This window comes from Eschrichtius robustus, chromosome 12, assembly GCF_028021215.1.
Source record: "Eschrichtius robustus isolate mEscRob2 chromosome 12, mEscRob2.pri, whole genome shotgun sequence".
Classification (NCBI taxonomy): Eukaryota; Metazoa; Chordata; class Mammalia; order Artiodactyla; family Eschrichtiidae; genus Eschrichtius; species Eschrichtius robustus.
The window spans coordinates 48,737,328-48,763,945 of NC_090835.1; the positions used below are offsets into that span (position 1 = coordinate 48,737,328).

The window sequence follows — 26,618 nt, forward strand, 5'->3', positions numbered from 1 at the left end:
AGAAGACATGATTCTATATATAGAAAACCCTAAAGACTCCACACAAAAACTACTAGAACTGATAAACAAATTCAGCAAGGTAGCAGGATACAAGATTAATTTACAAAATATACAAACAGCTCATACAACTCAACAACAAAAAAGAACCCAATCAAAAAATGGGGAGAAGACCTAAACAGACATTTCTCCAAGGAAGAAATACAAATGGCCAATAGGTACATGAAAAGATGCTCAACATTGCTAATTATTAGAGAAATGCAAATCAAAACTACAATGAGGTACCACCTCACACCAGTCAGAATGGTCATCATTAAAAACTCTACACGTAACAAATGCTGGAGAGGATGTGGAGAAGAAGGAACTCTCCTACACTGCTGGAGGGAATGTAAGTTGGTACAGCCACTACGGAAAACAGTATGGAATGTTCTTGAGAAAACTAAAAATAGAATTACCAGCAATCCCACTCCTGGGCATATATCCAAACAAAACTCTAATCCAAAAAGATTCGTGCACCCCTGTGTTCACAGCAGCACATGACATAGCAGCATGTCATAGCCAAGGCATGGAAATAACCTAAATGTCCATCGACAGAGGAATGGATAAAGAAGATGTGGTGTGTATATACAATGGACTATTACTCAGCCATAAAAAAAGAGCAAAATAATGCCATTTGCAGCAACATGGATGCAACTAGAGATTATCATACTAAGTGAAGTAAGCCACAAAGAGAAAGGCAAATACCATATGATATCACGTACATATGGAATCCAAAATATGACACAAATGAACCTATCTGTGAAACAGAAACAGAGTTATGGACATAGAGAACAAACTTGTGGTTGTCAAGGGGGAGGGGGTGGGGGGGGGATGGAGTCGGAGATTGGGGCTAGCAGATGTAAGCTATTATATATGGAATGGATAAACAACAACGTCCTACTGTACAGCACACAGAACTATATTCAGTATCCTATGATAAACCTTAATGGAAAAGAATATTAAAAAAAAGAATGTATATATATGTATAACTGAATCACTTTGCTATACATTGGAAATTAACACAACATTGTAAATAAACTATACTTCAATAAAAACAAAAATCCCCCAAATTAAAAAATAAATAGTTTTCATCAGTGTCAACACAAGTTTATGAAAAAAATGATACTGTAACTCCTTCCCTGAAATGTGCTAATTATGTATGATTCTCTGGGCAGTGTGAGTGGCTTCTTCCAGCCATATGTAGTCAGATCTTACTCTTAATCATTATGCTGTACTTTGTTTAATTTTAACATTATTTTACATATAAGTCCCTATATATTTTTTTAAATTTAATTTAATTTATTTTTTATACAGCAGTTTTCCCTATATATTTAACCATTTTGCATATTTAGCAACCTTACGAAACCATCTGTAAGCTGTCATTCACCACCTTATCGAAACCCCTTGGGAAGATCTCAGACAAGATGGCAGAGTAGAAGGACATGAGTTCAGCCCTTCTTATGAAAACACCCAAATCACAACTAACTGCTGAACAATCATTGACAAAAAAATGCTGGAACCTACCAAAAAAGATATCCTACATCTAAAGACAAAGAAGCCACAACAAGACGGCAGGAGGGATGCAATCATGATAAAATCAAATCCCGTATCTGCCAGGTGGGTGACCCACAAACAAACCCTTTGAGAAGTACACACACACACACACACACACACTCTTTTTTTTTTTTTTTTTTTTAGTAAAATGAGGCCCCTTTTATTTGTTCTTGATTTAACTTGCATCAGGGGCAGGCAAGGCTAAGAGGTAGACCCATATTCAAGTATTCAGGTCATTCAGTCAGTGGACCTACTGTATGCAAGCACTAACAATAAAATGATAACATAAACCTAGAAATAATCTCTGCCTGTGTGGGTTTCAATCTAGTGGGGAAGATAAATAAAATTGTGCCACGGGGACTTCCCTGGTGGCACAGTGGTTAAGAATCTGCCTGCCAATGCAGGGGACAAGGGTTCGAGCCCTGGTCCGGGAAGATCCCACATGCCGTGGAGCAACTAAGCCCATGTGCCACAGCTACTGAGCCTGTGCTCTACAGCCCATGAACCACAACTACTGAGCCCACGTGCCACAACTACTGAAGCCCGCATGCCCAGAGTCCGTGCTCTGCACCAAGAGAAGCCACCGCAACGAGAAGCCCGTGCACCGCAATGAAGAGTAGCCCCGGCTCACCACAACTAGAGAAAGCCTGTGTGTGGCAACAAAGACCCAACACAGCCAAAAATAAATAAGTAAATAAGTAAAAATTTACAAAAAAAAAAAAAAAGAATAGTACTTTGTGTTAATAAAGAAGCTTTTCCAAAAAAAAAAAAACATTGTGCCACAAAAGAGTAAAGACAGGAGGGGAAGATGGTCCTATGCAGCCTAAGCTCACCTCATCTACAGGCTCCACAGTGGACACTTGCAGGTCCTACAGAAATGGCTTTTGTACGTCCCTGGGCAGCCATCCCTTTGCCCCATTCCATGCCCAAACTGAAATTATTTCAGCTCCCTTTCTCTTGAGTCTTTGCCAACTTTTCCAACTGTCTTTGAAATGTGATGACCAGACACAGAAATCCCAAACATACAAGTCCAAAAGAGAATACATAACTGTTGAGTTCAAGAAGTAAAAAAAATGCTTTCTTTAACATTTAGCCTAAAAGCCTGACATATTAGTCTGCTTTTGCTATGGGTGGATGAGAGTTCCTAAAGAATTATGGATTTGCACGTGCTCTTTAAACTGTAAAGTACAATCCATGTGTGTGTGAAGGGATTGTCATCATTAAGAAGAGCCGTCTTTGCATATGGTGAGCAGAATTGGTGACTGCTAAGCTTGGTCTTGACCTGATTCCCCAGGATGGAAGGAGGCTAGCAGCAAGAGGGAAACTAAGAAAAGGAATGATGAAAGTCTCTACATATTGCTCTTGAAGTAATCACTAGATATACTGTTAAGTGAAAAAAGCAAGGTGTGGACAGTAAGAAGGAGAAAGGGTTCAAATATATGTCTACATATTTGCTTATGATTCCAAAAAGAAACAATGGAAGAACCCAAACTAACAGAAATAGTTATCTATAGAGGTAAGGAGAATTTAAGGAAGAGGGGCTATAAACAGAAGTTTGAGGGAAAGTTTTTTTAAAAACAGAAAATCACAGGTAATAAATGCAGAAAGAATAACAGAATTAGAAGTCACCATTTTATAACCCCTAATTAAAAAAAAAATTGATCTAGGCAACAGTCATCTAATGCTACTAAAACCATTAAATAAAACATTGATAAAAACTTTATAAAGGATGAATTAGGCTCATAAAACCTGAAGCCATTCATCACCAATAATAGGAAAACCGAGTATCACGCTCCTCCTGATGGGATGCAACAAGAAATATACACCACAACCAAAGAAGTATTCTTGCCAAAAAAATTTAAAAATTAAAAAAAACTTGAACGTGAATCTAATCAAACCTCTACATCTAACAAGTTTATAAAATATATGGAGAATAAAGGAATATGTTTAATGTCACCAAATAAAGCAATTAGCGAGAGTCAAACTGAGACAAGAAGGCAGAGTAGAAGGACTTCAGTTTAACTCCTCTCACAAAAACACCAAAATCACAACTAACTGCCGAACAACTGTCAACAAAAAAAACTCGAACCTACCAAAAAAGATATTCTGCACCCAAAGACAAAGAAGCCACAACGAGATGGTAGGAGGGGCACTTTCCTGATATAATCAAATCCCATACCCGCTGGGTGGGCGACCCACAAAGTGGAAAATAATTATATTGCAAAGGTTCTCCCGTAGGAGTGAGAGTTCTAAGCCCCACGTCAGGCTCCCCAGACTGGGCATCTGGCATCAGAAGGAGGAGCCCCCAGAGCATTTGGCTTTTGAAGGCCAGTGGGGCTTGAGTGGAGGAGCTCCACAGGATTGGGGGAAACAGAGACTCCACTCTTGGAGGGCGCACACAATGTTTCACGTGCACTGGGACTCAGGGCAAAGCAGTAACTCCATAGGAGCCTGGGCCAGACCCACCTGTGGGTCTTGGAGGGTCTCCTGGGGAGGTGGGGGTCAGCTGTGGCTCACTGTGGAGGCAAGGACACTGGTGGCAGATGCCCCAGGGAATACCCATCAGCGTGAGCTCTCCCAGAGGTTGCCATTTTGGCACTGAGACCTGACATCACCAAACAGCCTGCACTTCTCCAGTGCTGGGACACCTCAGGCCAAACAACCAACAGGGTGGGAACACAGGCCCACCCATCAGAAGACTGGCTGCCTAAAGACATCCTGACCCCACAGCTGCTTATAAACACACATCTTGACATGGGCCAGCCCACCAGAGGGACAGACCCAGCTCCACCCACCAGTGGGCAGGCACAGTCCCTCCCACGAGGAAGCCTGCACAAGCCCCTGGACCAACCTCACATACCAGGGGGAAGACACCAGAGGCAAGAAGAACTATAATCCTGCAGCCTGAGGAATGGAGGCCACAAACACAGAAAGTTAGACAAAATGAGACGACAGAGAAATACAGCTGTTCCACTATGAGATTAGAAATCAATGACAAGAAAAAAACTAAAAAACACAAACACATGGAAGTTAAACAATATGTTACCAAACAACCAATAGATCACTGAAGAAATCAAAGAGGAAATAAAGAACTACCCAGAGACCAATAAAAATGAAAACACAATGGTCCAAAGCCTATGGGATGCAGCAAAAGCACTTCTAAGAGGGAAGTTTATAGCAATACAGTCTTACCTCAGGAAAGAAGAAAACTCTCAAATAAACATCCTAACATTGCACTTAAAGCAATTAGAGAAAGAAGAACAAGCAAAACTCAAAGTTAGGGACTTCCCTAGTGGTCCAGTGGTAAAGAAACTGCCTTCCAATGCAGGGGACACGGGTTCGATCCCTGGTTGGGGAACTAAGATCCCACATGCCGCAGGGCAACTAAGCCCGCACACCACATCTACAGAGCCCACATACCCTGGAGCCCACGCACCACAACTAGAGAGAGAAAACCCGCACGCCACAACTGGAAAGAAGCCTGTGCGCCGCCATGGAGATCCCACGCACTGCAATGAAAGATCCCACATGCTGCAACAAAGACCCCAGGTGCCACAACTAAGACCCGACACAGCCAAAAAATAGTAAATAAATTAATTAAAAATTTTTTTATAAAAACCAAAGTTAGTTGAAGGAAAGAAATCATAAAGACCAGAGCAGAAATAAATGAAATAGAGATGAAGAAAACAAGAGAAAAGATCAATGAAACAAAAAGTCAGTTCTTTGAAAAGATAAACAAAATTGACAAACCTTTAACCAGACTCATCAAGAGAAAAAGGGAGAGGGCTCAAATCAATAAAATTAGAAATGAAGAAGGAGAAGTGACAACGGACACCACAGAAATACAAAGGATCATAAGAGACTACTACAAACAACTATATGCCAATAAAATAGACAACCTAGAAAAAATGGACAAATTCTTAGAAAGGTACAACCTTCCAAGACTGAACCAGGAAGAAATAGAAAATATGAACAGACAAATCACAAGCACTGAAATTGAAGCTGTAGTTTAAAAACTTCCAACAAACAGAAGTCCAGGACCAGATGGCTTCACAGGCGAATTCTATCAAACATTTAAAGACTTAACACCTGTCCTTCTGAAACTATTCCAAGAAATTGCAGAGGAAGGAACACTCCTAAACTCATTCTATGAGGCCACCATCACCCTGATACCAAAACCAGACAAAGATACTACAAAAAAAGAAAATTACAGGACAATATCACTGATGAACATGGATGCAAAAATTATCAACAAAATACTAGCAAACCAAATCCAACAATACATTAAAAGGATCATACATCATGATCAAGTTGGATTTATCCCAGGGATGCAAGGATTTTTCAGTACCTACAAATCAGTCAGTGTGATATACCACATCAACAAATTGAAGAATAAAAACCATATGATCATCACAATAGATGCAGAAAAAGCTTCCGACAAAATTCAACACTCATTTATGATAAAGACTTTCCAGAAAGTGGGCATAGAGGGAACTTACCTCAACATAAAAAAGGCCATATGACAAACCCACAGCTAACATCATACTCAACACTGAAAAACTGAAAGCATTTCCTCTAAGATCAGGAACAAGACAAGGAGGTCCATTCTCACCACCATTATTCAACATAGTTTTAGAAGTCCTAGCCATGGCAATCAGAGAAGAAAAAGAAATAAAAGGAATCCAAAGAAGTAAAACTGTCACTGTTTGCAGATGACATGATACTATACACAGAAGAGCCTAAAGATGCTACCAGAAAACTACTAGAGCTCATCAGTGAATTCGGTAAGGTTGCAGGAAACAAAATTATTACACAGAAATCTCTTGCACTGCAATACACTAACAACAAAAGATCAGAAAGAGAAATTAAGGAAACAATCCCATTTACCATTGCATCAAAAAGAAAAAAATACCTAGGAATAAACCTACCTAAGGAGGCAAAAGACCTGTACTCTGAAAACTACAGGACGCTGATGAAAGAAATTGCAGATGACACAAACAGATGGAAAGATACACCATGTTCTTTGATTGGAAGAATCGATATTGTCAAAATGACTATACTATCTAAGGCAATCTACAGATTCGATGCAATCCTTATTAAATTACCAATGGCATTTTTCACAGAATTAGAACAAAAAACTTTACAATTTGTATGGAGACACAAAAGACCCTGAATAGCCAAAGCAATCCTGAGAAAGAAAAACAGAGCTGGAGGAATCAGACTCCCTGACTTCAGACTACACTACAAAGCTACAGTAATCAAAACAGTTTGGTATTGGCACAAAAACAGAAATATAGATCAATGAACAGGATAGAAAGCCCAGAAATAAAGCCACACACCTATGGTCAATTACTCTATGACAAGGGAGGCAAGAACATACAGTGGAGAAAGGACAGTCTTTTCAATAAATGGTGCTGGGAAAACTGGACAGCTACAGGTAAAAAATGAAATTAGAACACTCTCTAACACCATACACAAAAATAAACTGAAAATGGATTAAAGACCTAAATGTAAGGCCTGATACTATAAAACTCTTAGAGGAAAACATAGGCAGGACACTCTTTGACATGAATTGCAGCAATATCTTTTTCAATCCACCTCCTAGAGTAATGGAAATAAAAACAAAAATAAACAAGTGGGACCTAATTAAACTTAAAAGCTTCTGCACAGCAAAGGAAACCATAAACAAAACAAAAAGACAACCCACAGAACGGGAGAAAATATTTGTAAATGGTGAGACAGACAAGGGATTAATCTCCAAAATATACAAACAGCTCATGCAGCTCAATATAAAAAAAAAAACCCAACCAGATAAAAAAATGGGCGGAAGATCTAAATAGACATTTCTCCAAAGAAGACATACAGATGGCCAAAAAGCACATGAAAAGATGATCAACATCACTAATTATTAGAGAAATGCAAATCGAAACTACAACCAGTCAGAATGGCCTTCATCAAAAACTCTATAAACAATAAATGCTGGAGAGGGTGCGGAGAAAAGGGAACCCCCCTACACTGTTGGTGGGAATGTAAATTGGTAATGTCATTATGGAGAATAGTATCGAGGTTCCTTAAAACTAAATAGAACTACCATATAATCCACCAATCCTGCTGCTGGGCATATATCTGGAGAAAACCATAATTCCAAAAGATATATGCACCCTAATGTTCACTGCAGCACTATTTACAATAGCCAAGACATGAAAGCAACCTAAATGTCCATTGACAGATGAATGGATAAAGAAGATATGGTACCTATATAGAATGGAATATGACTCAGCCATAAAAAAGAATGAAATAATGCCATTTTCAGCAACATGGATGGACCTAAAGTTTATCATACTAAGTGAAGTAAGTCAGACAGAGAAAGACAAATATCATATGGTATCACTTACAGGTGGATTCTAAAAAACTGATACAAATGAACTTATTTACAAAACAGAAACAGACTCACAGACTTCAAAAAAAAACTTATCAAAGGTTATCAAAGGGAAAAGGTGGGAGGAGGGATAAATTAGGAGTTTGGGATATAACATATATACATTACTACATATAAAACAGATAATCAACAAGGACCTACTGTATAACACAGGGGACTCTACTCAGTATTCTGTAATAACCTATATGGGAAAAGAATCTGACAAAGAATGTATATATGTATATGTATAACTGAATCACTTTGCTGTACACCTGAAACTGACACAACATTGTAAATCAACTGTACTCTAATATAAAATAAAAATGAAATTAAAAAAAACAAAATACAAAAATTAAAGCAATTAGCCAAATCCAGAATATAAGAAATTACAGTTTCTTCTACAAATAAATGGCATTTTTAAAAAGAAAAGGATGGAGCAGCAATTATAAACTAAGGAAGAAATAAGAGATACTTTAAACCAAATGCAATGTTTGAATTCTGACTCAAAGAAACCAATTATAAATTGACTTTTTAAAAAAAATAAATAGCTAAAAATAAGATGTGGATGGATATTGGTTGATATTAAGGAATCACTGTTAGTATTGCTGGGTATGATGATGGTTATTCTTTAATAGTCCTTATCTGTTAGAGATACTCACTAAAGTATTAACTGAAGAATGACATGCTATCTAAGCTTTTCCTTAAAATACTCCAGTGAATGCATGTGCACACAGACACACATACATGCAGTTGTGAGGATAACAGATGACACCGGATTTGCAGAATGTAGGTAACTGTTGAAGCTGGGTGATGGGCACATAAGCGTTCTTTACAGTCTTTTCCCTAGTTTTGTGTATGGCCTGTGTGTGTGTGTGTGTTGTGTGTGTATGGTTTTAAAACTTCACAGCAAAGACTTTTTAAAAATAAGGAAGCAGAGTGGGATCTGTAAAGAAACCAGAGTCTTACCTCATAAACTGGTCCAATTTCATAATCTGTGAAAAATGCAATTGAGGGCTTAGCTAGAAACACTGGAGTATCAGCACAACTGTGGGAGGGCAAGAGAGGGTGAGAAAGGCTGTTAGTTTCATCCATGTGACTGATTCATGGAAAACAAATACATCCAAGCCATCAAAGAAATTGGCAATGTGTCACCTGTTGGCTTTTGCTGTTGTTAAAGCAGGTCACAAAACAGTTTTACAGCAAGATCGAATCTTTGTGAAAACACATATAGCTACAAATTTCCTTTTCAATATGCATAGGAAAAACTCTGGAAGCTTAAACACCAATACGTTAATTGGGTTTTTAATACAGGTGCTAGTTTTCTTGGCAAACCTTTTCTGATTTTTCTTAATACAAAGATATTTAATAAAGAAACATTAATAGTTTTAAGTCCATTAAAATTATGAACCAGTGAAGCAACTCATTCCCGTCGTACGGACAATTACTGAAATATAGCCAAAGGCACTCTCTTAAAGAAAAATCACGATTTATACTAATTATTTGTCATTACACAGATTTTAAACATTTTTATTATCCAAGACACATGAATTTAATGGAAGGAGCACATGGCTATAGAAATGTCTCCCATTTGACCCAGACCATTCAGATTATAAACAAGGGCCAACACTAACCCCTATTCCTCAAGACTCTGGCAGGTCAGAAGAGCACAACCCAGGACTCTGTGGGTGTCCAAAGGCCACGTCTGAGGGCAGCCCCGAAGCCCTGCTCTACTCGGATACTGACACCCCGCCCCCAAACGTCTAGGATCCTCCAGAAGCCAAAGCAGACTCAGGACCTTCTGAGTTTTCCTCTGCAGGGTCAGATTTTCTGAGAACACGAGTCAGGAAAAAACACACCTCTCTTCCAGCTCTCCATCCTGGAATTCTCCTATCAGTGCTGGCTTCTTGGGAGGAAAGAGAAGAGACTTGCCTCCAAATGGAGTGTTAGGAGGGAAAAAGCGAGGGTTTTTCAGGAAGCGGTTCCGACTCTCCATCCTGGCGAGCAGAAGCCGCTCCAGCTGCCTCTGGGGCACACGTAAATGGTTCATCCCGTTTTTATTCTTCGGTGAACCTGTTTTCTTTGAAACACGAGAAAAGGAGAGCGTCAACAACAAGCAGGGGGGCTGTGTGTGTTGATATCTTGCCGACTTCATGCTCCACAGGTGGCCAAGGACACCTCCTATTTTGCTGTGGCTTCATCACAACGTCGTGTGTCACCAGGAGCCCCTTCTCCCTTGTCATTGCCCTGCCTCACTGCCCACACACTCCCAGGCTTCAGCACTCACCTTGACAGTTGCCCTGGATCTGAGTTTGGCCTTAAAAGATGGGTCCCACGTCAGGCGGTCCACGGTGTAGTCTGTCTCCTCTTCAGACTGAGAGGGCGTCTTCCTGCAGGCAAGCTTCTTGGTCAGTTCTTTCTTTGGGACAGAACGTTTCTCACAACTAAATGTCGGTTTTGAATATCCAGGGACAAAGACACCTGTGGCACCAGGAAAAAAAATAAGTTACTATACCAAGGTGACGAGGTGGACGTTTCCAAGATGACTTAATGAAACCACCAAAGGCACAGTTAGCTTGGTATTCTTTTTCCCCTATATGTTCATATTTCCTACCCCAGATGTAATTGCCCTTCAGTGTATCAATTACTCCTGGAACTTACTCTGCATCCTCGAGACTTAGGACTAGAGTGTTCATATATTTGTTCAGTTGCCAAACATGGTCAAGAACATGAGTGGACTGTTGTCACGCACACGCATGTACACATACGTCATATGTGAACATGCTTTTTAAAAGGTTTACATGACATATCAAAGTTTGTATTAGCTTTTTATACCTATAAGATCATCTCCAAAAGGTTAAATGAGAACATTCAATATTGCTAGCAGGAATGCAATGAAACTGGTATCATCACATTTCCTAGCACAGTGCCACGTAAATCCTCAATACATGTTAAATCCATCCTTACTGATCTGCCTAAGATACTGAGTGTCCAGCCAACTTTAAAATACTAAGTGGCGGAGGAGAGGAACCAAGATGGCGGAGTAGAAGGACGTGCTCTCACTCCCTCTTGCGAGAACACCAGAAACACAACTAGCTGCTGGACAATCATTGACAGGAGGACACTGGAACTCACCAAAAAAGATACCCCACATCCAAAGACAAAGGAGAAGCTACAATGAGACGGTAGGAGGGGCGCAATCAGAGTGAAATCAAATCCCATAACTGGTGGGTAGGTGACTCACAGACTGGTGAACACTTATACCACAGAAGTCCACCCACTGGAGTGAAGGTTCTGAGCCCCACGTCAGGCTTCCCAACCTGGGGGTCCAGCAATGGGAGGAGGAATTCCTAGAGAATCAGACTTTGAAGCCTAGTGGGAATTGACTGCAGGACTTCGACAGGACTGGGGGAAACAGAGACCCCACTCTTGGAGGGCGCACACAAAATAGTGCATGCATCAGGACCCAGGGGAAGGAGTAGTGACCCCAGGGGAGACTGAACCAGACCTACCTGCTAGTGTTGGAAGGTCTTCTGCAGAGGTGGGGGGTGGCTCTGTTTCACCATGGGGACAAGGACACTGGCAGCAGAAGTTCTGGGAAGTACTCCTTGGCTAACCTCCCAGAGTCTGTCATTAGCCCCACCAAAGAGCCCAGGTAGGCTCCAGTGTTGGGTTGCCTCAGGCAAAACAACCAACAGGGAGGGAACCCAGCCCCACCCATCAACAGTCAAGTGGATTAAGGTTTTACTGAGCTCTGAACGCCACAGTAACAGTCAGCTCTACCCACCACCAGAGCCTCCCATCAAGCCTCTTAGATAGCCTCAACCACCAGAGGGCAGACAGCAGAAGCAAGAAAAACTACAATCCTGCAGCCTGTGGACCAAAAACCACATTCACAGAAAGATAGACAAGATGAAAAGGCAGAGGGCTATATACCAGATGAAGGAACAAGAAAAAACCCCAGAAAAACAACTAAATGAAGTGGAGATAGGCAACCTTCCAGAAAAAGAATTCAGAATAATGATAGTGAAGATGATCCAGGACCTCGGAAAAAGAATGGAGGCAAAGATCGAGAAGATGCAAGAAATGTTTAACAAAGACCTAGAAGAATTAAAAAACCAACAAACAGAGATGACCAATACAATAACTGAACTGAAAACTACACTAGAAGGAATCAATAGCAGAATAACTGAGGCAGAAGAACGGATAAGTGACCTGGAAGACAGAATGGTGGAATTCACTGCTGCGGAACAGACTAAAGAAAAAAGAATGAAAAGAAATGAAGACAGCCTAAGAGACCTCTGGGACAACATTAAACGCAACAACATTCGCATTATAGGGGTCCCAGAAGGAGAAGAGAGAGAGAAAGGACCAGAGAAAATATTTGAAGAGATTATAGTCGAAAACTTCCCTAACATGGGAAAGGAAATAGCCACCCAAGTCCAGGAAGCGCAGAGAGTCCCATACAGGATAAACCCAAGGAGAAACATACCGAGACACATAGTAATCAAATTGGCAAAAATTAAAGACAAAGAAAAATTATTGAAAGCAGCAAGGGAAAAACAACAAATAACATACAAGGGAACTCCCATAAGGTTAACAGCTGATTTCTCAGCAGAAACTCTACAAGCCAGAAGGGAGTGGCATGATATACTTAAAGTGATGAAAGGGAAGAACCTACCACTAAGATTACTCTACCCGCCAAGGATCTCATTTAGATTTGATGGAGAAATCAAAAGCTTTACAGACAAGCAAAAGCTAAGAGAATTCAGCACCACCAAACCAGCTCTACAACAAATGCTAAAGGAACTTCTCTAAGTGGGAAACACAAGAGAAGAAAAGGACCTACAAAAACAAACCCAAAACAATTAAGAAAATGGTCATAGGAACATACATATCGATAATTACCTTAAACGTGAATGGATTAAATGCTGCAACCAAAAGACATAGGCTTGCTGAATGGATACAAAAACAAGACCCATATATATGCTGTCTACAAGAGACCCACTTTAGACCTAGGGACACATACAGACTGAAAGTGAGGGGATGGAAAAAGATATTCCATGAAAATGGAAATCAAAAGAAAGCTGGAGTAGCTATACTCATATCAGATAAAATAGACTTTAAAATAAAGAATGTTACAAGAGACAAGGAAGGACACTACATAATGATCAAGGGATCAATCCAAGAAGAAGATATAACAATTATAAATATATATGCACCCAACACAGGAGCACCTCAATACATAAGGCAACTGCTAACAGCTATAAAAGAGGAAATCGACAGTAACACAATAATAGTGGGGGACTTAAAACCTCACTTACACCAATGGACAGATCATCCATAATGAAAATAAATAAGGAAACAGAAGCTTTAAATGACACAATAGACCAGATAGATTGAATTGATATTTATAGGACATTCCATCCAAAAACAGCAGATTACACGTTCTTCTCAAGTGCACACGGAACATTCTCCAGGATAGATCACATCTTGGGTCACAAATCAAGCCTCAGTAAATTTAAGAAAACTGAAATCATATCAAGCATCTTTTCTGACCACAACGCTATGAGATTAGAAATGAATTACAGGGAAAAAAACGTAAAAAACACAAACACATGGAGGCTAAACAATACGTTACTAAATAACCAAGAGATCACTGAAGAAATCAAAGAGGAAATCAAAAAATACCTAGAGACAAATGACAATGAAAACACGACGACCCAAAACCTATGGGATGCAGCAAAAGCAGTTCTAAGAGGCAAGTTTATAGCTATACAAGCCTATCTAAAGAAACAAGAAAAATCTCAAGTAAACAATCTAACCTTACACCTAAAGCAACTAGAGAAAGAAGAACAAACAAAACCCAAAGTTAGCAGAAGGAAAGAAATCATAAAGATCAGAGCAGAAATAAATGAAACAGAAACAAAGAAAACAATAGCAAAGATCAATAAAACTGAAAGCTGGTTCTTTGAGAAGATAAACAAAATTGATAAGCCATTTGCCAGATTCATCAAGAAAAAGAGGGAGAGGACTCAAATCAATAAAATCAGAAATGAAAAAGGAGAAGTTACAACAGACACCCCAGAAATACAAAGCATCCTAAGAGACTACTACAAGCAACTCTATGCCAATAAAATGGACAACCTGGAAGAAATGGACAAATTCTTAGAAAGGTATAACCTTCCAAGACTGAACCAGGAAGAAACAGAAAATATGAACAGACCAATCACAAGTAATGAAATTGAAATTGTGATTAAAAATCTTCCAACAAACAAAAGTCCAAGACCAGATGGCTTCACAGGTGAATTCTATCAAACATTTAGAGAAGAGCTAACACCCATCCTTCTCAAACTCTTCCAAAAAATTGCAGAGGAAGGAACACTCCCAAACTCATTCTATGAGGCCACCATCACCCTGATACCAAAACCAGACAAAGATACTACAAAAAAAGAAAATTACAGACCAATATCACTGATGAACATAGATGCAAAAATCCTCAACAAAATACTAGCAAACAGAATCCAACACCACATTAAAAGGATCATACACCATGATCAAGTGGGATTTATCCCAGGGAGGCAAGGATTCTTCAATATATGCAAATCAATCAATGTGATACACCATATTAACCAACTGAAGAATAAAAACCATATGATCATCTCAATAGATGCAGAAAAAGCTTTTGACAAAATTCAACACCCATTTATGATAAAAACTCTCCAGAAAGTGGGCATAGAGGGAACCTACCTCAACATAATAAAGGCCATATACGACAAACCCACAGCAAACATCATCAACGGTGAAAAACTGAAAGCATTTCCTCTAAGATCAGGAACGAGACAAGGATGTCCACTCTCGCCACTATTATTCAACATAGTTTTGGAAGTCCTAGCCACGGCAATCAGAGAAGAAAAAGAAATAAAAGGAATACAAATTGGAAAAGAAGAAGTAAAAGTGTCACTGTTTGCAGATGACATGATACTATACATAGAGAATCCTAAAACTGCCACCAGAAAACTACTAGAGCTAATTAATGAATTTGGTAAAGTTGCAGGATACAAAATTAATGCACAGAAATCTCTTGCATTCCTATACACTAATGATGAAAATTCTGAAAGAGAAATTAAGGAAACACTCCCATTTACCACTGCAACAAAAAGAATAAAATACCTAGGAATAAACCTACCTAGGGAGACAAAAGACCTGTATGCAGAAAACTATAAGACACTGATGAAAGAAATTAAAGATGATACCAACAGATGGAGAGATATACCATGTTCTTGATTGGAAGAATCAATATGGTGAAAATGACTATACTACTCAAAGCAATCTACAGATTCAATGCAATCCCTATCAAATTACCAATGGCATTTTTTACGGAACTAGAACAAATCATCTTAAAATTTGTATGGAGACACAAAAGACCCCGAATAGCCAAAGCAGTCTTGAGAGAAAAAAACGGAGCTGGAGGAATCAGACTCCCTGACTTCAGACTATACTACAAAGCTACAGTAATCAAGACAATATGGTACTGGCACAAAAACAGAAACATAGACCGATGGAACAAGATAGAAAGCCCAGAGATAAACCCACACACCTATGGTCAACTACTCTATGACAAAGGAGGCAAAGATATACAATGGAGAAAAGACAGTCTCTTCAATAAGTGGTGCTGGGAAAACTGGACAGCTACATGTAAAAGAATGAAATTAGAATACTCCCTAACACGATACACAAAAATAAACTCAAAATGGATTAGAGACCTAAATGTAAGACTGGACACTATAAAACTCTTAGAGGAAAACATAGGAAGAACACTCTTTGACATAAATCACAGCAAGACCTTTTTTGATCCACCTCCTAGAGTAATGGAAATAAAAACAAAAATAAACACATGGAACCTAATGAAACTTCAAAGCTTTTGCACAGCAAAGGAAACCATAAACAAGACGAAAAGACAACCCTCAGAATGGGAGAAAATATTTGCAAACGAATCAACGGACAAAGGATTAATTTCCAAAATATATACACAGCTCATTCAGTTCAATATTAAAGAAACAAACAACCCAATCCAAAAATGGGCAGAAGACCTAAATAGACATTTCTCCAAAGAAGACATACAGACGGCCACGAAGCACATGAAAAGATGCTCAACATCACTAATTATTAGAGAAATGCAAATCAAAACTACAATGAGGTATCACCTCACACCAGTTAGAATGGGCATCATCAGAAAATCTACAAACAACAAATGCTGGAGAGGGTGTGGAGAAAAGGGAACCCTCTTGCACTGTTGGTGGGAATGTAAATTGATACAGCCACTATGGAGAACAATATGGAAGTTCCTTAAAAAACTAAAAATAGAATTACCATATGACCCAGCAATCCCACTACTGGGCATATACCCAGAGAAAACCGTAATTCAAAAAGACACATGCACCCCAATGTTCACTGCAGCACTATTTACAATAGCCAGGTCATGGAAGCAACCTAAATGCCCATCGACAGACGAATGGATAAAGAAGTTGTGGTACATATATCCAATGGAATATTACTCAGCCATAAAAAGGAACGAAATTGAGTCTTTTGTTGAGACGTGGATGGATCTAGAGACTGTCATACAGAGTGAAGTAAGTCAGAAAGAGAAAAACAAATATCGTATATTAACGCATGTATGTGGAACCTAGAAAAATGGTACAGATGAAGCGGTTTGCAGAGCAGAAGTTGAGACACAGATGTAGAGAACAAACGTATGGACACCAAGGGGGGAAAACTGCGGTGGGGTGGGGATGGTGGTGTGCTGAATTGGGCGACTGGGATTGACATGTATACAGTGATGTGTATAAAATTGATGACTGATTAAAAAAAAAAAACATTAAGTGACTTGGGACTTCCCTGGCAGTCCAGTGGTTGCGACCCCATGCTTCCATTGCAGGGGGCACGGGTTCAATCTCTGGTCGGGGAACTAAGATCCGACATGCCACGCAGTGTGGCCAAAAATAATAATAAAAATAAAAATAAAATAAAATAAAATAGTAAGTGGTCGAGTTCCCCATGGCACTTGGTTCTGCTACCTCTTTCTGGCCTCACTTCGCTGCATGGCCCAGGCCGTCAGTGGAACTCTTTCCTCGTCAGCACCCTGAATTCTCTGGATCCCAATCCTCCCACCCCAAATGCCTTCTCAGCTCCGGTCCCCCAGAGATCATCAGAGTCCCACTGACTGGGGCTGCTGACAAGCTCGTCTTTGGAGCCTGGCACCGCCAGGCCGCCATCCCGATGTTTGGCCACAGGATCTACATGGCGGCTCTTCTGAAATTCTACCTTGCTGCTTAAGCCCACAACACAGCCTCCCACTCCACTCATTCTCAGAAGATCTGGCCTCCACAGCACAGAAAACTGGCCCAGTATCACACACACATCCTTCTCTGCCTCCCTACCCAAACTTCCCTCCACACTCAAAGTTGCTCTTGGCCTGTAAGGGGTATGCAGAACCCCTAGGTCCATGTTCTGACTCCATCAAAAACTTGCTCCCTGGCTCATATGTCTTCAGACCCTCCCTCTCTTGGTTCATTCAACTCCATTCCTAAACATTTTCACATCTTGTTGTTGGGCAACAGACTAGAGAGTCAGATTCCGCATTGAGGAGCTGAGACTTCTATCTTGTACATGTTAGGGAGCTAGTGAGGAAGTGGCATGCTCAGAGGTGAGCCTCCCAAGAGCCACTACCAAATTCCAGAAAAGTGGAAAAAAACATCTATGAATAAGGAAATAGCAGCAAAGGTGGCTGGTGTGGTCCCACTGCTACAGGACTTCCCTGGAATGGTATCAGAGGCTCGAAGAGGGTACAAAGAGAGTACAGAGGCATTACCTTTAGGTGCAGAGCAAAAGGGCACTGTATCGCTGTAGTAATCATTCGGGCAGATCAAATGATGCTTCTGTAGCAACTCGTTGTCCACACACCACCTGAAGACGGTCTTCACTACACAGAAGAGAATGAGAAAAGGTGTTTCAAGGCACACTGACATCAAAGAAACTACACCCAATCTTTCTTCATCCTCCAAGCCTAAACCACCTAACAAAATTCTTAGAACCCTGTGGTCATTTTGAGATTTAAGAAACTAACCAGCAAGTATTTAAGTTGGCCACTTAAAAGAGGCCAACCATTGGGCAAGGCTGTGTGGTGGTATTATTTGAGCTAAAATACAGTTACTTGCAGAGAGGTCTATAACAAAACAGAGCTAGGAGAAATAGGGTAGATTGATGAGTGGCCCCAATTCTTCACTCTTCTCTGTATCCACTCCCCCTGCCATGTGAGTGTTTAGTTCCTGCTACTAGGGACAGAGCCCACTTCTTCACCCTTGACTTTGGCCATGTGATGTGCTTTGACCATGAAAGGCTGGCAGGATTTTGAAAGCTGCTCGTGCAGCTGAGCCTTCCCTCTTGTGCCTTTGCCATCATCCTGAGAAGAGCTCCTGCCCCTTCATCCTGGACCCCAGCAGGAGTCCACGTGGAGCAGACCCGAGCCCAACCTGCAGCAGGGAGCCAAGTTCAGCTGGACCCACAGCTGGACGCTGATCTAGCCAGCCAAGCCCAGCTAGATCAGCCAACCCCCAACCGACTGGCAGACACATGAGAGGAAATCTCATTTAATAGAGTGGGAAGTTGATGTTATCTATGGTTGATGAGCCAGGAAACAGTAGAAAAGATGTGTTATTTAGAGGTTTCCAGAAGAATTAGAGCTAAAAATGGCCATTTCTGACAAGTGGACTGAAGTTGGGAGAGGTGAGGTGGAGGATTTTTCAATAGACTTTTTTAGAGCAGTGGTAGGTTTGCAGCAAAATTGAGGGGAAGGTACAGAGATTTCCCATATACCCACTTCCCCCCACCACATGCAGAGCCTCCCCCATTATCAACGTCCCCCATGGATGGTACATTTGTTACAACTGATGATCCTACACTGACACATCATTGTCACATGAAGCCCGCAGTTTACATTAGGGTTCACTCTTGGTGGTGTGAAGTCTATGGGTTTGGAGAAATGTGTAATGACATACGTAGGTGGGGGCTTTTTATATTTCATTAGAAACAATTTGATTTTTTTTTAAAACCACGTACACGACTACTTTGATAAAAATTAAGGAGTAAACAGGATGAATGGAAGACTTGAAAGTTTTCAAACTTTACTGCTTGCTCCATTAACCAACATGGTGCCTTTAAATGGCCTTTTCCTCCGGAGGTTCCCTATAACCAAAGGTACAGGTGAGACAAGTGAAGAGCACATGTTTCTCCCATCAAATATGTTAATTTAAGAATTTTGAGATTTGGCCTATTACTGTAATAGTCAAGTTTTGACAAGGAAAACAGGAATTACTCTATGTGTACCATATATAAAGGGGTTGAGGGAATTCCCTGGCAGTCCAGTGGTTAGGACTCTGCGCTTTCACTGCCAAGGACACAGGTTCAACCCCTGGTTGGGGAACTGAGATCCCACAAGTCACGCGGCGGCCAAAAAAAGGCGGGAAGGCACTTGTTGAACGCAGGGGATTACAAAGTGGGAGAGAGCTCAGGGAATTCATCATTAACAACTTCAGCCAGCAGCACTGAAGCAGGGGGCTCTCAGGACGTGATCTGGACTCTGCTATGAAACCCACAGCTGCTCGGTCATCTGCCTGCTTCTGGAGAACAGAGGCCCTCCCCTTCCAAAACCCACCAAGAGCCTCTCATCAGTGACCCATCCCGGAACCACAGGTAAAAGGTCCATGCTGGGAAAATGTGGGTCCCTGGCCCCTCCTCTGCAATACAGAGACCTCCCCAGGGAGTGGCAGTGATGCCAGCTGACACAGTCCAGCCCAGTGCCCGAGTACTCTGGTGATGGCCTATTTGGAATATTAAAAGATAAAATAAAGCTTCCAGAAAAAGGGCAAAGGCCATGCTGCAAGGAGGTGTATCCTCTGTCTTCTGATACCATTACTCCCACGGTCCTCCCCGAGGGTATGGGCAGTTCAGTGCTGTGTCTGGGGGTGGGAGCGGCAGTTTCTTATCAGGTCTTTGGGAAGTTTCTCTCCACGTCAGGCCTGGTCCGTGGACCAGGTGAGTCTTGGGCACCCTGAACTGGCCTTGTGACCGTCTTCTTCCACCTGGGAAGGGTGGGCTTCCTATATGGACCCTGCTCCTGAGCACGGCTCTGCAAGGGGTTGGCTGCTCCATTCCCCAAAAGATAATACAGATAAGATACCAGCAAGGGAAGGGAACAAAAGCACAGGACGTTCTGCTGAATTCTGATCTTTCTCCCTCTGTCTGGAGAATTTACGCATGTTTTCCACCATGTGACGTCTGTATCAGCAAACAGAGAAAGTCTGCTTCTGTGCCTCAAATAACAAAGATTTCAGGGGAATGTCCTTACCATCAATCATCCAAGTTATAAAAGAGGTTCTTGGGTCACCTCGCCCTGCCCTGAGAAGCAGGGATCAGAGGGGTGTCCAGGAAACTGGATTAAGGTCTCTACTTCTGCTACTTTTGAAATAAAAAAGAGAAACATTGCCAGCAGAAGGCTGAGAAACCAGGGCGGATAATGTCTGATTACAACTTAATATTATCTTGGGTAAAAACATAAAATGAAGGTCATTGGGAAACTCTCCTGGCTGATGTTCATTTCCCAGTTCTCAATGTTTTATTCCACTTTCATTAAAAATAAACAAACAAATAATTACTTAATCTCCCCTGATCTCTAACCAAAAGAACCCTACCAAAGACAGGGACAGTATCAGACTCCAGGGACTCAGTGGATATCAGGCAACCAATAAATCTTCCTTGAGAATCTGCTACCAATAATCTCTGCCTAAATCCACGACTGAGGGAGGGGGCCTGGCAGCTACACGACTCTGCTGCAGAGAAGGGGCAACAGGAGGAGATATGGATTCTACACTGAGTGTTCACTGTCTAATGGGGCTGAGCCTCAGAGGGGGCAGACCTGACATGGCATGGGGCCTCACACTCAGAGCCACACCCAAGGGGAAGTCATCTACACCCGTGTGACACTGTGCCTAGACAACAGGCCTTCCTCCTCCTCTTGAGAGAAGAAAGAGATGGGCTTTAACAGCAGACACAAGTTCAAATCTGGGTCCCAGCCCTTCTGAGCTGTGGGAATTTAGGGAAGTTACTTGAGCTCCTCTCTCAGCTCCTATACCTGTAAAATGGAGAGAAAACCTACCTCGCAGGGCTGTTGGAAGGATTCAGTGGAATAACATATGCAAAGCATCTTACCCATCCTCTGGTCCCCAGCAGGACCCCATGAGTGTAATGCTTTCCGAAGCCACTGTATCTTCCACTTCTCCCTCCCTCCAGGCCACAGATATGTCAGGTCTCCCAACCCTAAAAGCACTGTCCCTACTAACCTGGAAAATGATGATTTTCAGGGATGTAGGAGGATAGATCAAAGACTTTGCGGCGGGGGGGTGGGGCGGAATAAAGGAACCAGGGCTTCTTAGAGAAACGGCTGATTCCAGGTCTGGGGCAATAAATATACAAGAAGAACCTGGAACATCTGACCATTCCAGAAAGTAAGGAAGTTACAACAGACAACCAATGTTGTGTCAGAAGAGTCAGGTGTCAACTAGAAAATGTTCTAATTGGCCAAAGATGGGACAGTTCGAGCATCAATAAGAATAAATATAATTGTAGTTATGAAACCTATGAGGTCATAATGATATTAAAAACCAACTAACCAAACCTCATTAGTCATCGTTGGCAGATGTTAGGGAAACCAGCTCACTATTTTAAAAACTGGCAGATAAGGGGAAAGAATTAATTCTGCTCCTATCTTGGAGTAATCAAAGTAGTTGCCGAAGAGTTTCTCTTCATAGAAGTATTTCAGTATCATTAGCACTTCATTATAATTTATAACCCCTAATGAAACAACAGATCTGGGCAAAGACTGGCAATATCACGAAAACAGAGACATCATGTACCTCCTGAAGGGAGTACACAGCACCATCTCTGAACTGGTCTTTCCCCTTCTGCCCCCCAAATTGAACTTAAACCTCATAATGTCTCTACAACTAACTACTGAATTGCAAGGAATACAGGGATCATGAGAACAGGTTAAACGACACCACAATGTTGAAATCAGCAAAATCCAGACTACGGACAAGTGTACAGGAAAAATGACCCAATTTCTTTAACAAATAAATTAAGAAAGCATTGCCAGAGAGATGGTTGACTTAGAAAAGAGTTTTTAGTGAGGGCTGATGGAGCTTTGATGAGGAAAAAAGATATTGGTCAAATGTGAGAATACCTCTCCACAAAGCACTGATCAGTTATCATCTGACACGGCGAATTTAATGCGGAGACACCAACCTGACCAGGTCATCAAGGCTAGCATCACCCGGGCCTCCTGACGTGCTGCGGCGAGAGGAGCACAGCGTCATTTGCATGGCGCTGCTGCCAAGCGCGAGCCTGAGTTTGGTCATGGGGAAACGTTAGAGCCACGCCACAGAGGGGGAGGCCTGTCAAGAACTGTCAGGAGAGAGGATCCTGGGAAGATGGGGAGTAAAGCGCCAGGACTCTGTCTCCCCACCTAGGCGAAAGGCACGCTGGCAGAATCAGTCTAACGGAACTGTTTGGTAACCATGGCATCTACTGAAGACTTGTAACTTCCAGGGGAAGGCTTGGACAGGAAATTGCAGTGGACTTCAGCTCTTAGCATGGTAGCAGCTACCCACCCCTCACTCCCGGTCCCAGGGCAGGCATCTGTGCACGTGTTTCTGGGGCATCCTGCACAGTCTGTGGGAGCCTGGGTGAGCCAAAAGGACCCTGTCCTCCAAATACCTGGGATTTGTGCTCTGACTGCCGATGACTGCTTCTGACCACAGAGGTGTAGGCAAAGAGGCACCTCCCCCCATTGTGTCAAGCCCCTTCTCCTCCAGCTGAAGTGACTTCCAGGGAATTTTGTTTGTTTGTTTGTTTGTTTATTGAAGTATAGTTGACTTACAATATTAGTTTCAGGTGTACAACATAGTGCTGCGATATTTTTATACATTACAAAATGATCACCACTATGGTACTTTGTTACAGCATCCTGGACTGGTTAAGACAGGGAGTTAACACTAGGGGGGCACTCTTGTCCAACAGCGGTCAGGAGCCAACAGATATATTTCCCCTTTTCATCTCCCTGCGGTTGGTGGTTCTGAGATCCATTTCATGAGGCTCCTCAAAAGGTCCTGTGGGACTGAGCACGCGTCACCTGTAGTGGAGGCCAACTGAACGACAAATCTTTATATCATCTTTCCCTTCTTCCCTGTTCCACTTCCCTTGTTCTGCATACCTTCTCTCTGGATCACATTCCCAAATAAACTACCTGCATGAAAACATTTGATCCAGGCTTTGCTTTTGGGAGAAACTGGCTAAAACAATTGCTTCCAGACTAGAATGAAGACTATCAGGCTGGGATTTTGGAGCTGGATCACTCTTTAGTCAGATGGCAAAAAGGATTGCATTGCTGGTAATTCTTGGGTGTATGATAGCATCAAATAACTAAGATTCTCATATGTGGTAAACTGGGATGTGGTAAAAGGTGAAGTGTTGGCATTTGTGATAGCTATGACCCCTGAATGGTATGGGGTCAATGGTAATTACAAGGATTGGCTGGCTTTTAACTGCTCTGGAAGCTTTCAAAAAAAAAGAAAATTATAGGCTCACGTCAACTAACTAACAACTCAAGGTATACCATGAAAGTCAGAGTCTCTGGCAATGTCTAACGAGACTCTCATCTAAGTTGCAGGGCAGACAGTGCGAAAATCAGATATGGGATCTAACTGAGGGTAGCAGAATAGCAAAGGAGACTGAATGCACAGCATCAACAGGTCTCCTGTATCAAAGTCAGGACCCTGACAGGAAAAGAGTAAGACTCAAAGACCTGGAATGAGGCACTGAGGTGCACGAACCTGAGAATTCTGAACCTCCAGGTTCATCTGAACACTCGAGGTCAGCAGAAGCAACGCTCTCCCCTTGCCGAGATTAGCACCATCATCAAATACTTAAAGGATACAGGGATGATAGTTTTGTTGGGATTAAGTGATGGATACATAAGGGTTCATAAACTATTCAGTTCATCTGTCTGGCTCCTGCAGAAGCCAAACAGAGTAGATGATAATGGGCTACCATAAATTTAACCACGTGGTAGCCCCAGTCACAGCTGCCATACCGAATGTGGTATCTTTACTGGCCAGCTTCTAGCACCGACATGTGACTACTGGTCTGGCAAGTGTGTTCTCTATCCTCCTTGGTAAGGAAGGTTTACAGCAATTTGCCTTTATGTAAGAAGGACATCAGCACACAATCACTGTCTCACCACAAGAGCATGCTGACTCTCCTGCTCTCTAACCAACAGAGCCTGTGGGGAACTCAGTTGTCTTGACACTCTGCCCAACATCATGTCAGTCCACTATACTGCTGACTTCCTAACTGGACTTGATGATCATGAAGTGGTAAGTAGTTTAGCAAGACTAGAAGATTCAGGCTCCTGACTGTATGGCTGTTAGCATGACTGACGCCATCTTGGGCCCTTACAGTTTCTCCTCTCCTTTCAATGACCCTACCCAGGACTGTACTGCGTAGTGAATCACTTCTCTGTCATCAAGGGCTTTGTAGTTAATAGATATTGCCTAATAATCATTAGGACCAGGTAGCCGCTATGCTCTATTAGTCCCCAAACAATGATGAAAAACCTTCCCTGATGTATTCCTGGTGCCCACAAGACTAGTTACCCATTCACAAATCTTTTTTTTTTAATATAAATTTATTTTATTTATTTATTTTTGGCTGTGTTGGGTCTTCGTTGCTGTGCACGGGGTTTCTCTAGTTGCAGTGAGCGGGGGCTACTCTTCGTTGCGGTGCACAGGCTTCTCATTGTGGTGGCTTTTCTTGTTGCAGAGCACAGGCTCTAGGCATGCAGGCTTCAGTAGTGTGGCACTCTGGCTCAGTAGTTGTGGCGCATGGGCTTAGTTGTTCCGCAGCACGTGGGATCTTCCCGGACCAGGGATCGAACCCCTGTCCCCTGCATTGGCAGGCGGATTCTCAACCACTGCACCACCAGGGAAGCCCCACCCATTCACAAATCTTAACTTAGGAATGCACGTACTGTTTCCAAGCACCTAGCCCCATACCCGAGGTTAACTATGAAATTATCCCAATGGCCCCTCTGCGGTGTGGAGTACAGCTGCGAATGCTTCTGCATCATTGCCCACCCGATCCCAATCTCACCCACTGATCCACTGCTTATATGGAGCTGCCTGCCTCATTTTTCACTCTCAAGATGCCTTCTCAGTTTGGTGGGTGCTTTTCATTCCCTCTGTCCTCCAACACTGACACACTGAAGAAATTTTTAGGGATCCAATAAATCCCTAAATTTAAATTTAAATCCCTAAATAATAAATTTATTTATTTATTAAATAAATAAATGGCATGCCAGAACATCTCCTCTAAAGTAAAGGACGACTAGCTGCATTTTGTATCCCCTACCACTAAGAAGGGTGGTAATTGGCAGAACTCTTTAGATTTTGGAGGCAGCATATCCCACACATGGGAATATTGCTCCAAACCATTTATTAGGTGACCTGAAAGGCTATCAGTTTTGAGTGGGGTTCAAAGCAAGAGAGAGCTCTACGGCATGTCCAGGCTATGACTGAAGCTGTCCTGCCATTAAAGCCACATGACACACAAAAATGCAACGAATCCAAAGGTATCTACGGTGGATTAGAATATTGTAGAGAGTCTCTAGAAAGCCCCAGTAGGAGAGATGTCACACAGACTCAGGGTTCTGGAGCAAAACTCTGCCTACTGTGAAAGAGAATGACTCATCATTTGAAAAATGGGCTATAGGGCTTGAGCATAGACCCAGCACTGACTATGGGACATCGAGTGACTATTCATCCAGAGCTACTCATCTTGACTGGGTATTATCAGATCCACTGAGTCATAAGATTGGGAGGGCACGGTAGCAATCCATTGTACAATGGGAAAATGGCATATTTGGGATTAGGCCTGAGCAGATCCAAAAGACACATGCTAATTACATCAACTGGTGGTCCAGACTGTCTATGTCCTTTACTCCAGTGCTTTTCCCTCAACTCATACCTATGGCTTCATGGGAAAGTTTCGAAGATCAACTGACAGGAACAAAAACTCAGGTCTGATTTTGAACACTTCCTGGATATTTGATATTAAGGTATTATTGCTATTTTCAAGTGTAATAATAATGTTGTCATTATTTTTCAAAAGCATTTCTTATCTTTTAGTGATACATACTAAAATAGTTACAGTGGAATTATATAATGTATGCAACTTGTTTAAAATATCATGAGGGGGGAAATAGGTGGGACAGAAATGGCCATGGTTAAGCCTGAGTTAGGGGTAAATGGGAGTTCATATACTATTCTATTTACTTAGGTGTATATTCTAAATTCTCTGTAAATCAAAGTTAAAAACAGCAACCCAGTCTGGTCCAGAGATGGGTCAGCATGATACACTGGGGTTAGCTGTAAATGGGCTGCTGCTGTATTACAGCCTTACTCAGGCGTGGCCCTAAAGGACACCATGTAGGGAAATCTTTCCC

General features: G+C 41.8%; 1 protein-coding gene across 4 annotated transcripts in view; it reads right to left on the minus strand.

Annotated features, from left to right (window-relative positions):
- The window catches only part of DLEC1 (DLEC1 cilia and flagella associated protein), a 103,566-nt gene that overhangs the window by 51,604 nt on the left and 25,344 nt on the right, over positions 1-26,618 (minus strand). For all 4 annotated transcript variants that reach the window (XR_011075663.1, XM_068557875.1, XM_068557874.1 and 1 more), the window contains exons 5-8: positions 17,877-17,987; positions 10,293-10,486; positions 9,865-10,085; positions 8,975-9,053 (exon numbers count right to left, since the gene is read on the minus strand). Coding sequence is in view for 3 of the 4 variants with exons in the window: in XM_068557875.1 (XP_068413976.1) it covers positions 8,975-9,053; positions 9,865-10,085; positions 10,293-10,486; positions 17,877-17,987 (605 nt within the window). In the remaining variant the exon portion in view is untranslated. The remainder of the gene's footprint in view (positions 1-8,974; positions 9,054-9,864; positions 10,086-10,292; positions 10,487-17,876; positions 17,988-26,618) is intronic.